The 12,004-nt window shown below is 48.8% G+C and overlaps 2 protein-coding genes across 3 annotated transcripts in view; both read left to right on the top strand.

Annotated features, from left to right (window-relative positions):
* NCAPH (non-SMC condensin I complex subunit H) overlaps positions 1-977 on the top strand; it is a 33,133-nt gene extending 32,156 nt beyond the window's left edge. For both annotated transcript variants that reach the window (XM_047068863.1, XM_047068862.1), the window contains exon 18: positions 451-977. In XM_047068863.1, the coding sequence (XP_046924819.1) occupies positions 451-510 (60 nt within the window). In that variant the 3' untranslated portion in view covers positions 511-977. The remainder of the gene's footprint in view (positions 1-450) is intronic.
* Positions 978-11,428: 10,451 nt separating this feature from the next.
* Positions 11,429-12,004, top strand: part of SNRNP200 (small nuclear ribonucleoprotein U5 subunit 200) — a 28,840-nt gene continuing 28,264 nt past the window's right edge. The window contains exon 1 of the mRNA XM_047067608.1: positions 11,429-11,578. Coding sequence (XP_046923564.1) covers positions 11,534-11,578 — 45 coding nt within the window. The 5' untranslated portion in view covers positions 11,429-11,533. The remainder of the gene's footprint in view (positions 11,579-12,004) is intronic.

Here is a 12,004-nt window from a genome sequence, read left to right as displayed (position 1 = left end):
AAACAAGTGCCTGGGATTGGTGGGGAATTCATGGGGTGGGAGAGTGGGGGTGTTAGGTGGGGGAAGAGCTGAGAGGTAGGGAAAGGCCTGAGCAGATGGAGCGAGGGGGCTGTCACGGCCGTCCTCAGGGATGAGGTTATGGGGCAGGGAGGGGGAGGGCCTGGACAAGGCCACACATGGCTTCCCATCCACTTTTCGTTCCTTCCAGAGCAAATAGCTTAGCTCTTGGGCCCGTTACAGAGAGAGGTTGTTGCAGGAACCAGCACCAGGAAGTCTTTCTTTTTGCCTTTTTTCCCCCTGCAGTTGGCAAGGATTTGCAATTAGCTTTATTATGCAAACGATATTTGCTATAACATAATCTTCTTACAATCATGGGACTTAGTTCATTCTTTGTAGTCACCACCCTGTTACCTTGATTAGAATCTGTTCATGTGTTTGATCTTCCTTCAGAATCTAAAGCTGGAAGGAACTGAGGACCTTTCCGACATTCTTGTGAGGCAAGGGGATTGAGTTTGCCCGAGAAGAGTTGGCAGAAAGGGGCTCATCGCTTCTTCGGTGACCAGGACGTCCCCACTCTGGGTGCTGCAAGTGCGGCAGGCCTGTGGCAAGGCTGTAGCCCACTACCAAAGTGCCGGGTTTTTTATCTGTTGCTCTTCCCTTCTCTTCCTCACGGTCTGGGAACCAGCACCCTGAAGCTCTTTGATTAAAGTTTCCTGCCCTGTGGTGACCACAGGGAGGAGATGGTGAGGGCACTGTTCTTGATTATGAAAACCTATATCCATGTTTTGAATTCATGTCTAGTTTTTGCCTCCTCAGTTGATCTTTGTTTTTTTCCACACTTTTGTAGAAAATTATTTCCCAGTAGGCACTGGTTGTCTTTAAACAGCTGTCTAAGCCATGTCCATAAAATACATCGTCTGTGCACTCACAACTGTATATATGTTATGTCTGCTTAAATAAAATCATTCTGAATCATATGCTTGACAGAATATTTGACTATCTTCTAGATAAGTTTTAGAGCTGGTGCTTTCCCTTAAGGGGGTTGCAGTCTTGTTAGCTTGATGAGGTACCTGTGTGTCAGTAAAGGCAGGAAACACTTAAGGGCTGAGAAGATGGGTCTTGTAACAGTAGAGGAGAAAGAAACCACTGGCTGGAGGTTCAGATTTCCAGATTGGGTCCATTGGGCCTATGAATTCTGCTGGAGGGTGATGGTGGTAAAAATTGCTAACCTTTGTTAAGCGGCTACCTCCTGTGGATTACTTCACTCAGCCTTCTTAGCATCTCTGTGAGGAACATAGTTTCATCACTCACATCTTACAGAGGAGAAATAGGTACTTGAAGGTAAAGGAACCTGCCTAAGGGCAGACAGCTGTCAGAGACTGATCTTGAACTAATGTGCTTCTTAGAGTCTGTTCTTAGCCACTGGTACTATCTGCTGCTCAGATCACAGGCTCTGCCTGTAGACATTGATCCAAGTAATTCTCTCCTTGGCAGGTCCTCCGTCTATCAGAGCACCCTGTCACCACTCACTGGGTAAATAGAGATCTTGGATCTCTATTCAGTGAGGTATTTGATTGGCAATAGCTCTTGATAATAAAGAACTTATTTCTAAGCCAAAAACCACACAAAACACACCCCAGAACGTGCTTCCCAAATCGTGTCCAAAAAATGTTACCTGTTCTGCCACATTGAGAGGGTAGACTTGTGAACATGCGTTAGAGGAAAAGGCGGTGATGCTGAGTGAGGATCCCTGTCCTGCTGGGGCTGAAGCCCCCCACGCCTTTCCCCTGCCAGGTGAGCGCTGCCTCTCCTGCTCTGCTCTTACTTCTGGGAGTGCAACCAGCCAAGCCCGTACACTCCTCTCTAGTCCTGTTTCCCAGGGATGATTCTGTTCAGTAAAGCAAGGAAGAGCCTGTGTTTGTTCATCTGCACATCAGGTGTACCACATGCACTGCTCATAGCTGACTAGAGAAGCAAAGTGCTCCTCTGGGCTCCAGTCACCAAGCTGCCTCGGATTCTTCCAACAGTGCTGAGTTCATCACATTTTATTCTTTTTGATAAAAATGATTTATGACATGGGGTGCCTGGGTGGCTCAGCGTCCTACTTTGGCTCAGGTCATGATCTTGCGGTTCGTGGGTTCAAGCCCCACATTGGGCTCTGTGCTGGCAGCTCGGAGCCTGGAGATGCTTTGGATTCTGTGTCTCCCTCTCTCCTTGCCCCTTCCTCACTCATAGGGCCTCTAAAAAAAAAAAAAAAAATCTGAAGGAAAAGGCGATTTCATTTGCATACCTTTGTAAGATTTCCATATGCACAAAGTCTCAAATCAGAGGGAAAAAAAACCTTTGTCAGGTTAAATGGGACAGTGCTGCATTTGTGTCTCTGTCATAGGCCACGTAGTACCTCTCTCAGTGGGTTGATATCTCAACACTGTTCATTCTGGATTAAGTGTCTCTTCTTGCTTATGATGTCCTTGCACCCTCTCTGCAATAATAATTCAGACTACGAGGAGCTGCGGTGGGGGGTGGGGTGGTGGTCGCATTTCCAATGAAGATAAACTTCCTCTGTCCTTTGGGGATGCCTGAACGGAAAGTTTCCTTCTGGAGCTCTGCTAAACAAGATATTTTTTTTTTTTTACTTCCCCAGGAAGGAAATAGAACGGTTTCCCAATTTTCCCTGCTTGTCAGGAGGCTCTGGGAGCAAGCTGTTCCAGATCTTCTGAGTCCGAGTGCAGAGTACTTTTTCATAACAGAAATCGTTTCCCTAACATTAGAGATTGTTTTTCCTGGATAAGGATGAGTGGAGTTCATTTACAACTGGGTTTTCCAAAGTGAGACCTGGTCACAGTTCCTTAGGAATTAAAAATCCTGCAGAATCAGAGGAGGAGGAGGAGGCCATTCCCTGGAAGGAAACACTAAGGCATCAGAATGCCCTCCCTCTTCCTGCTGAAGGTGCGATCAGGACACAAAAACAATGGAGGAGAGTCCCCCTGTGGCAGGAGGAAATGCAGCCAGTGTGGAAAAGACAGATGAAGCCACCGAGGCTGAAATGCTCAGCCTCACCAGTGGGGGTGTCCTGGGCAAAAATACGCGAGAACTACTCCTTTGCCAAAATGGAAGCCCCGTTTGGGAAACCATCCCCTCTTCTTACAGATGAATAGGAACACTGAATTCAGGATATTGCCTTAAAAGTGTCCCTCTGGGTTGCAGTCACCTCCTGTAAAATATAGTTTCTGTAAAATAAAGATGGGAGTTGTAACAGGATCTAGTCAGGAGACAGAAACCTAGAACATGAATAAAGAACTTACTATAAAGAACTGTTTGCTAGGTATATAGGGCATCTAAAGTAGCAACTGCTAGGGGCGCCTGGGTGGCGCAGTCGGTTAAGCGTCCGACTTCAGCCAGGTCACGATCTCGCGCTCCGTGAGTTCGAGCCCCGCGTCGGGCTCTGGGCTGATGGCTCAGAGCCTGGAGCCTGTTTCCGATTCTGTGTCTCCCTCTCTCTCTGCCCCTCCCCCGTTCATGCTCTGTCTCTCTCTGTCCCAAAAATAAATAAACGTTGAAAAAAAAAAAAATTTAAAGTAGCAACTGCTAGAAGCAACCAGCGGCCCCAGGGCTGGGAAGACAAAAGGACCAAAGGAAAACTTCGAAGAGGGCTCTGCAGAGCAGAAACTGGCCCCTGAGGAAGGGTGCTGCCCAGCTAACGATGGTGTCTAAGGGGGACATGGCGAAGCTGGTGCTGGGTGCTGGAAGATCGGTGGGTCGCTACTGACATGACGAAGCACCGCTGGGTGATGGTCACAGGATCAGGAAGCGGACAGGAAGGAGCGAGTCCTTTTTTCTCCAGCCCTGCAGTCTCGTTCAAGTGCCTCCCGTTGGCATAACCTGGCTGGGAGTGGCTCGCAAAGCAGAAATGGAGCTTGCAGAGTGGCACAGAATAGAGGGTGGGTTGGAGCTGAGGGATTGATGAGGGAGCGTGGGGGGCAGGCTGAGGGCAAAATACAAGCTAACAGCACCCCCATCACAGGTGGAATGTGTGTGATAGTCCTCGGACACGCCTGGTTACCCAAGAACAAAGGAAAGGGGTTTAAGTGCTTGCCATGATGATGTGGGAAACTAAGGCAAATGTAAAATTAAATTCCCTTACTGCCTGTAGCCCATTGACAAGTCCTTAGGACCAGCAGAGTGACCTTCTCTAGGAACTCAGCTGCCTCGATGATGACACTATGCTAGGGGCAAAAGAGAACCTTGGCTTAACATTATCCCAACCTTGAGGATCCTGTTAAGTCTACTTCCTTCATCTCAAGATATATGCTGGCAATCATACTCCAAGCTTATGGCCCCCCCATATACATCTGAAGGGTCTTATGCCTGAGGTTTTACTAAAAGGTAATAAATGGTGTTTCCCTAGCAACAGCGAGCCCCTCAAGGTCCTGGAAACCTTGCTTCCCAAATACCTTAGAGACTTACTCTATCCCTGACCCCCTCCCAACCTGAGGGTATATAATGAGTTATCCGTCACAACCCCATGCAGCTCTTCCTGCCCATAGGTCCTGTCCCTGTGCTTTAATAAAGTCACCTCTTTGCACCAAGTATGTCTTCGAGAATTCTTTCTTGGCCGTCGGCTCCGGATCACCCCACTGTCACCCCCAGACTTCATCAGGATGATTACCTCAGACCTGGCACAGGGTAGGTCTCATCTCTAAGGATTCTAGAATCCTTCCTTCATGCTTCTCTTTGAAATAGGCTTTATTTATATTTGTTCACCTATTTCGGTGAGATACTGGTAAATGTTCAACTGACCCTGAAGGTGAAGCCCAGGGAGGCCTTGAGGAAGAGGTGGCGGCCGTCTGCCTTGAAGGGTTGAGACCTGCCACAGGTGTTCCAGGCTGACAAGGGACACAGGGATGTGGAGTGAGGGGTGTGCGGTGTGGCAGGTGCTACTGAGACTGAAGGATAAAACAGAAGCAATGTCCCCAAATTGGAGTAAAAATGTCAACAGCTGGAAAAGAATGGAGAGGACTTAGGAGGGTCGCCAGGTAGGTCCCACATATGACAATTTGGGGGCCCAGAAAGAACAGAGAAAATCTTTTTTTTTTTTTTTATAATTTATTTATTTTTTTTTTTTTTGAGCCAGAGAGACAGAGAATGAGCAGGGGAGGAGCAGAGAGAGAGGGAGACACAGAACCCGAAGCGGGCTCCAGGCTCTGAGCTGTCAGCACAGAGCCCGACGCGGGACTCGAACTCACGAATGGTGAGATCATGACCTGAGCCCAACCGACGGAGCCACCCAGGCGCCCCATGGGTCATGCGATGTTTAAAAGACAACAGAACAACCCTCACATGTACCCCTTTCCAAGAAGCTGTACTGGTCCACACCAAGACCCTGCTAGGTGCCCAAGTGCCCTGAACCCCGTGCTTCTAGGCCTCCTTTGTGGCCTTGCCCACTCACTGCCTGGCGTGGCCCCATAGATGCTCAGGAGAGTCAAGGCCAGCCTCTGATGCAGACATTCTGCTTTGACCTTCTGATGCCTCCATATACTGGGACCAGATTGCCCTTTCTTTGCACAGTGGGGTATGGTGTTTGCTGCTCATTTTCTTAAAACTGAGCAATACATTGTTGAGAGATCCTACGTAACTAGTAAGACTACGAAGAAAAGCAAGAGAATGGCTAATATAAAAGTCAGGGAAGGGGTTACCTCTGGTGGAGAGAGGGGGAGAGGGGCATGTGGAGAGGAGCCCCAAGCGGCTTCTGAGGTACCAGTGTGATGGGGCACACTGGTATGCTTTCGTTGCCCATCTCCTCGGCACATGGATCTCTGGCAGGAATCAGCATTCCAAGCCTTCTTCACTCAGCCTGCCCTCCGCTGCTGGTGTCTGTCCCTGGGAAGAGCTTGCACTTGGCGATCCTCCTCATCCTGGGCCCAGTCACAAGCGCCTGGCAAGTACTGCGTCCGTGCTGAAGGCCACGGTGCTTCAGGAAAAAGTGACTGGGGCTTGGGATCTGGCTTTTGTCCCAACCAGCAGTCCGGGGCTTGGAGAGATGAATGGGCACGGACTTAGAGCTGCCAAGATGAAAGAAAATCAGGGCCCAGAGAGGAAGATGGGCAAGAATGCAGCAACATGCAGTGCAGGTATGTTCTGTGTCTCCCTTTATCCCTCCCATTCATTCATTCATTCATTTTTTTTTCATTCATTCATTTTTTTTTTAATTTTTTTTTCAACTTTTTTTATTTTATTTTTGGGACAGAGAGAGACAGAGCATGAACGGGGGAGGGGCAGAGAGAGAGGGAGACACAGAATCGGAAACAGGCTCCAGGCTCTGAGCCATCAGCCCAGAGCCTGACGCGGGGCTCGAACTCATGGACCACGAGATCGTGACCTGGCTGAAGTCAGACGCTTAACCGACTGCGCCACCCAGGCGCCCCTCATTCATTCATTTTTAAGTTTATGTAAGTAATCTCTACACCCAGCATGGGGCTTGGATTCACAACCCTGAGATCAAGAGCTGCATGCTCTTCTGACTGAGCCAGCCAGGCCTCCCCGTGCTTTCTTTTAAAAGAAACTTCTGCTCTGCAATGGGAATTGGAGGGAATGGGATGGTAGGGAAGGGAAAGCCTAGCCGAGGTACTGCCCAGTACAAGCAGGAGAGTCAGCGTTGCTACACGAGTCTGTCCTCCATCTGTGGCAGAAGCCAGTCCTCAAAACTGCAGGCCACCAGCCGCCTTGTTAGGAATGGATCCATCACAGAACCAGTATGAGCCACGCCTTGACATATGACGACTGCCTATGTTTATATATAGTTAGGACATCATTTCATTTCTGAACAAGCAACCTGCGCATCACATTAGTTCTCAGGAAGCCCTGCAAATAAGTCACCTGGTGAGGTCACACGCTTGGCCTGACAATGTGGCCCCAAACACAGAACATTCTGGCACAGCCACCCAACCTACAACCGTGCTACTGGATGCACCTGATCCTGGCAAACTGTTATCTTCTTTGTGGGGGGGCTAGAGTCTAGGAAAGAGCCGACAGTCATTCGGAACCAAGTTTGCTGTGTGGCAGGGCCATCAGGTAAGACCATTTATAGTAAAGCAAGGATATGACAAAAAAATGAGACCATTCGCCAGTGTTCAAGTCACAAACTCCCTCCAAACACAAAGTACTTCATAAATGCTTTTGAGAAATGCAGCTGTGTTGGACACTTGATCCTTTCTACTTCCTGGTGGAGTTCTAGGTGCCCAGCAAGCCTACGGTAGGTAAGACGATCTCTGTTCCACAAGTGATGCCTAAGATTGCACAGCTGGTAAGGGGGGATGCTGGGATTTGAACCCCAGCAGTCTGACACAAGAGTCCATGCTTTTAATCACCACATCAAACTGCCTCTTGGTTAATGCGAGGGCATTGCTTCCTAAGGTGAAGACCTGGAAAGGCAGCTGATCCTGTTGAGAAACATACACCAGATAAATTAATTAGAAAATAAATTATGTCACTACATGGTTAAATCTTACGTGCATCTGCATATAATATCTGTCTTGTTGCTGATACAGCCCTGGAACCTAGCGTGGTGAATGGCACATAGGACACAATAAAATTTTGCTGAATGAAGAAGTGAATGAATGGAGTAGTTCAAAAGTGTGTGTTGCTGGGTTACTGTTCTAGGCACATGGGATTTACTGAATCCCTTCTCCACATAGGACACTGTGTTTACTGGAGTCGTTTAATTTAGCCTCACTCAAACCCTATAATGTGAATGTTCAATCTTGGGTCAGGAGGCATTTCACTACCTAATACGCAAGTTACCAGGAGCTTTTGGGCAACCCAGCACTCCTCTTTCCCAGCCCAAGAGTTCAGGCAACCTAACAGCCTCCTGGATACACCAAAGACAATCACCAAGTGCCTTTGAATTTCACTCGCATTTCTAACATTTCATTACCCCTGCTGGTGGAACCCCCATCAGGCACACCTAACCTCTTGCTCTGCCTTCTTCAATGGCCTCTCAGCTCTACTCCCTGTCTCTGGTCTCCCCTACATCCCACTCTCCCACCTACACATTGCCTAGTACTGTGAGAATGACCTTCCTCATACCCAGCTCTGTGAGGAAGCCCCTGTGCAGAGGGTCTGGAATGAGACAGGCTGGCTTTGAGGCAGGTGAGGCCAGGTAAGTCAGTTATCTTCCCTGGGCCTCGATTTCTTCATTGGTAAAATGGGGGAAATAAATATATCTAATAGGGCTGTATGGGGATTAAATGAGACCACGTATGCTAAAGTGGCACTTTATAAGTGCTTACCACATGATACACGGTAGGGGTTTTTTTGCTTTTTTTTTTTTTTTTTTTTTTGCTTAATCTAAATGTTAGTCTCTCTAATCAAACACCTGCTATACAGATGCAAAAACAAACATAACCCTCCCAAACCGGAAATCTGTATGGCTTCCTATCGTCTCCAAGAATAAAGAGAAAGCTCTTTACAATGGCATTATTTTTTCAAGAGATTCTGAATTATATCTATCCAAATTATTACACTGTTTCATTCCTCACATTTGGACTTCATTCATCTGAATTGTTCTTAACAGTTCCTAGAATATGTCCCTGTCTTCCTACCTTCCTACTTTTGCTGCTTCTGTATGCCCTTGAAATCTCCCCCACTCCCTGCCGCTACTGAAATCCTAGCCGTCCTTTACAGCTGCAAATTCTTGCTCATTCTCTCCAATCAGAAGGGACTTCTCTGATTTCTCACAACGCCCCCTTGTGACACTGACTGCAGTCAGCTTTTTTTTTTTTTCTTTTTTCTTTTTTTCTTCTGAGATGGAAGTTGATTGGATACACTGCAAGGGAGCAGTGGGCAGGAGAGCAAAGGAGAGACTGTCTGCCAAGAGGCAGTGTTGAGGGGGCTTTAGTTAAGGGGGGGAAAGGTGAGGAGGTATGGGGGCAAATGGATTTTTCCTTTTCTGGTACCTTACACTAGGCTTTTTAATTGCAGTTACCGGTACATTTCATTTGTCCTGCAAGACTATGTAACTTCTCAAAGGTTCTAAGTGCATCATTTTTCTCTGAGTCCCTAAAAGTGCTCACAAAGTTTAGCGCACTTGTAATATTTGAGAGGTTAACTAAATGAAGTAACAGATCTTAAGGTACAGAAATGCAGGGCCCAGGAGCCTGGGTAACCCCATGTCCAGGCCTGGCGCTAGGGAGTAGTGAATTCTGAATCTCTGCAGAGAGGCAGCACAGTGGGGCACATATAGACTGGAAGACAGTTAAAGCTGAGCCCAATTTGGTAACGAACATCCCCCACAAGGGTCTGTGCATGTCAGGGTGCTCCTGGGTCCTTCAGCTTTCTGGGGATAATCCTGTTAAATTTTTTTTTTTAAAAAACACCTTCACTGAGGGGTGCCTGGGTGGCTCAATTGGTTGATTGTCTGACTTCGGCTCAGGTCATGATCTTGCAGTAGGTGAGTTTGAGCCCTGCGTTGGGCTCTGTGCTGACAACTCAGAGCCTGGAGTTTGCTTCAGATTCTGTGTCTTTCTCTCTGCCCCTCCCCGCCCCCCCCCCCACACTCAAATAAATGTTAAAACAAACAAACAAACAGACAGACACCTTCACTGAGGGGCACCTGTGTGGCTCAGTCTGTTAAGCGTCTAACTCTTGGTTTTGGCTCAGGTCATGATCTCATGGTTCATGAGTTCAAGCCCCGCATCAGGCTTCTTGAGGATGGTGTGGAACCTGCTTGGGATTCTCTCTCTCCTTCTCTCTCTCTGCCTCTCCCCTGCTCACTCTGTCTCTCAAAATAAATAAAAACTTAAAAAATGCAAAGCAGAATCCTTGAAATAGCAGCTTCTTTTGTGTCAGGTGGGTGACCCACAGGATGGCCATAGAACAAGTCAGTCTTCAGAATTCAGATTTAAATAACCTTCAGTAAGCCCTCACCTTGATACATTCACTGGTGCTTTGAAACACACTACCTGATTTAATCACAACACTCATATGAGGAAAGTTTAATTGCCTCAATTTTAAGGATGACAAAATGAGGCTCACCCAGACAGACCAGGTAGCTACCTCAAAGTCACAATGCCACTGAGGAGCAGAGCTGCAGCAAGGACTTGACTGTCCCCTGGAAGTTAGACAAACAAAAACGTGGGCAGGGCTGCAAGCTACATGCAGAGCAGGGGGGCGGGGGGCATGCGTATCCTCTAAGGACAGCAAGTTGCTGACTAGCACTGGGCATGCAGGCCATGTAGGAATGTGGGTCTCATGTGGCCAGTATTCTGATTTCTCCATAGATGTTAAAAACCCAGATTTTTCATGAACTATCCCAATTTTTAAGTAAGGAGCCAACAAAGAGCCAAACAAAATACCCCTGCAGGGCAAATTTGGCCCAGGAGACTGCTATAGAGGATGAATGCCTTTTGCTTAATACCCATCTTCCCTTTCATTTCTCTTTCAAAAGCAAACAGACTCTAAGTGAGATAACCATTCAGTTATTAGTTGCCATTCCACAGGCGAGAACTGGTTCATTGTGGGTAGGAAGGCAGGAGTGCCTCCTGGCCCTGGAGCTTTGCCCTTGAGGAAGGAATTAAGTCACTGACTTCAAGGAGCTGTTCCTACCAAAAGGGCAGCTACCTTCACAATGTTCCTTGGGCTCTGCAAAAGAATGAGACAAGCATTTAGGAGCAAATAGAAGGCCCCAGCAGATCCAGAAGGAGGGTCTTGTAGGTAAGCATGGGTTTTAGGTGGGATGGGTGGGGGACAATTCTTCCAATCGTTAAAAACATAACTGAAACCCAAAAGGGAAGATACCAGTAATTCACACGCGCGCGCGCACAATTTTTTTTAACGTTTATTATTGAGTGACAGAGCGTGAGTAGGGGAGGAGCAGAGAGGGAGACGCAGAATGTGAGGCAGGCTCCAGGCTCTGAGCTGTCAGCACAGAGCCCGACGCGGGGCTTGAACTCACGAGCTGTGAGATCATGACCACAGCAGAAGTCAGACTCTTAACCGACTGAGCCACCCAGACGCCACACACACACACTCTTAAACCGATCGTTGGGTGCTTCAGTTTCCTCAACCGGAAAAGGAGCTAATTAGGCCCTTCTTGCCAGTACAGCTTACAAGAGAGTGGCCAGAGCCAGGAAGAAGTGAGTAGAAAAGTTCTTGGGTTAGGCAGGCGTACGTTTCGCGGTGATGTGAGGAGGCCGAAGGCCGCAGCCCGAGGCGGGAAGCCTACGGTGGGTGGGTGGGTGGGGGGGTCTTAAGTCCCAAGGGGTGGCTGGAACCGGAGCCTAGGGGTTCCGGGATTCGCCGCCCCGATTGCGCCGGCCACGCCCAGAAGGCCGCGCGGGTAAGTGACACACTCTGTCCGTAGACACGCCCACCCATACTTCCGGCGCGCAACCCGGAAGCGGAAAGGAGCCCGTCTCCGTGCCTGTCCTGTGCGTCAGTCCTGCGTCGCTGGGGCCGGGCGGGAGAGGAGAGCGACGGCGTTTCGTGAAGTGCGGTGAGGGGAGCTGAGCACTGAGACCCCCCGGCAGCCGCGGCCATGGCGGATGTGACCGCCCGTAGCCTGCAATATGAGTACAAGGCGGTGCGTGTGGGCTCGGGGGAGGGCCCGGGCTAGGGAGCCCAGTGGGGAGCGGGAGGCAAGTCAGAAGGCCTGCAGTTGAACCATGAAAGCGGAGAGGAAATCAGACCCGGGCTGAGGTGGGGGGTACAGGATGACACGAATAGCCCCACTAGGGTCTGGGGCGGGTGTTATGGGCTAAGAATTCCGCTAGGAGTGTTTGTTCCCTGTCCCCTCAGCGCTATACCCGCCCCCGTTTATTTCCCCCACCCAGCGAACCCAACGCTTTTCCCAGAGGTGGATTATTACGGGCAGTGCTAGGCACAAGGGTCGTTCCACTGATTTGATCGCTCTTTCCTCCCCCGCAGTCACATGGCGCTCTTTCATCTTAAGGAAAACCTCTTATTCCCGCTGTGCGTGTCGGCACTCAGTTGCTCCAGTTCTTACTAA

This window comes from Lynx rufus, unplaced genomic scaffold (genome assembly GCF_022079265.1).
Source record: "Lynx rufus isolate CCGP_SWC_20201006 ecotype Redwood Valley unplaced genomic scaffold, mLynRuf1.p SCAF_8, whole genome shotgun sequence".
In the NCBI taxonomy this organism is placed as follows: domain Eukaryota; kingdom Metazoa; phylum Chordata; class Mammalia; order Carnivora; family Felidae; genus Lynx; species Lynx rufus.
The sequence above is the reverse complement of the archived record's forward strand: the minus strand, read 5'-3'. Positions and strand labels throughout refer to the sequence as shown.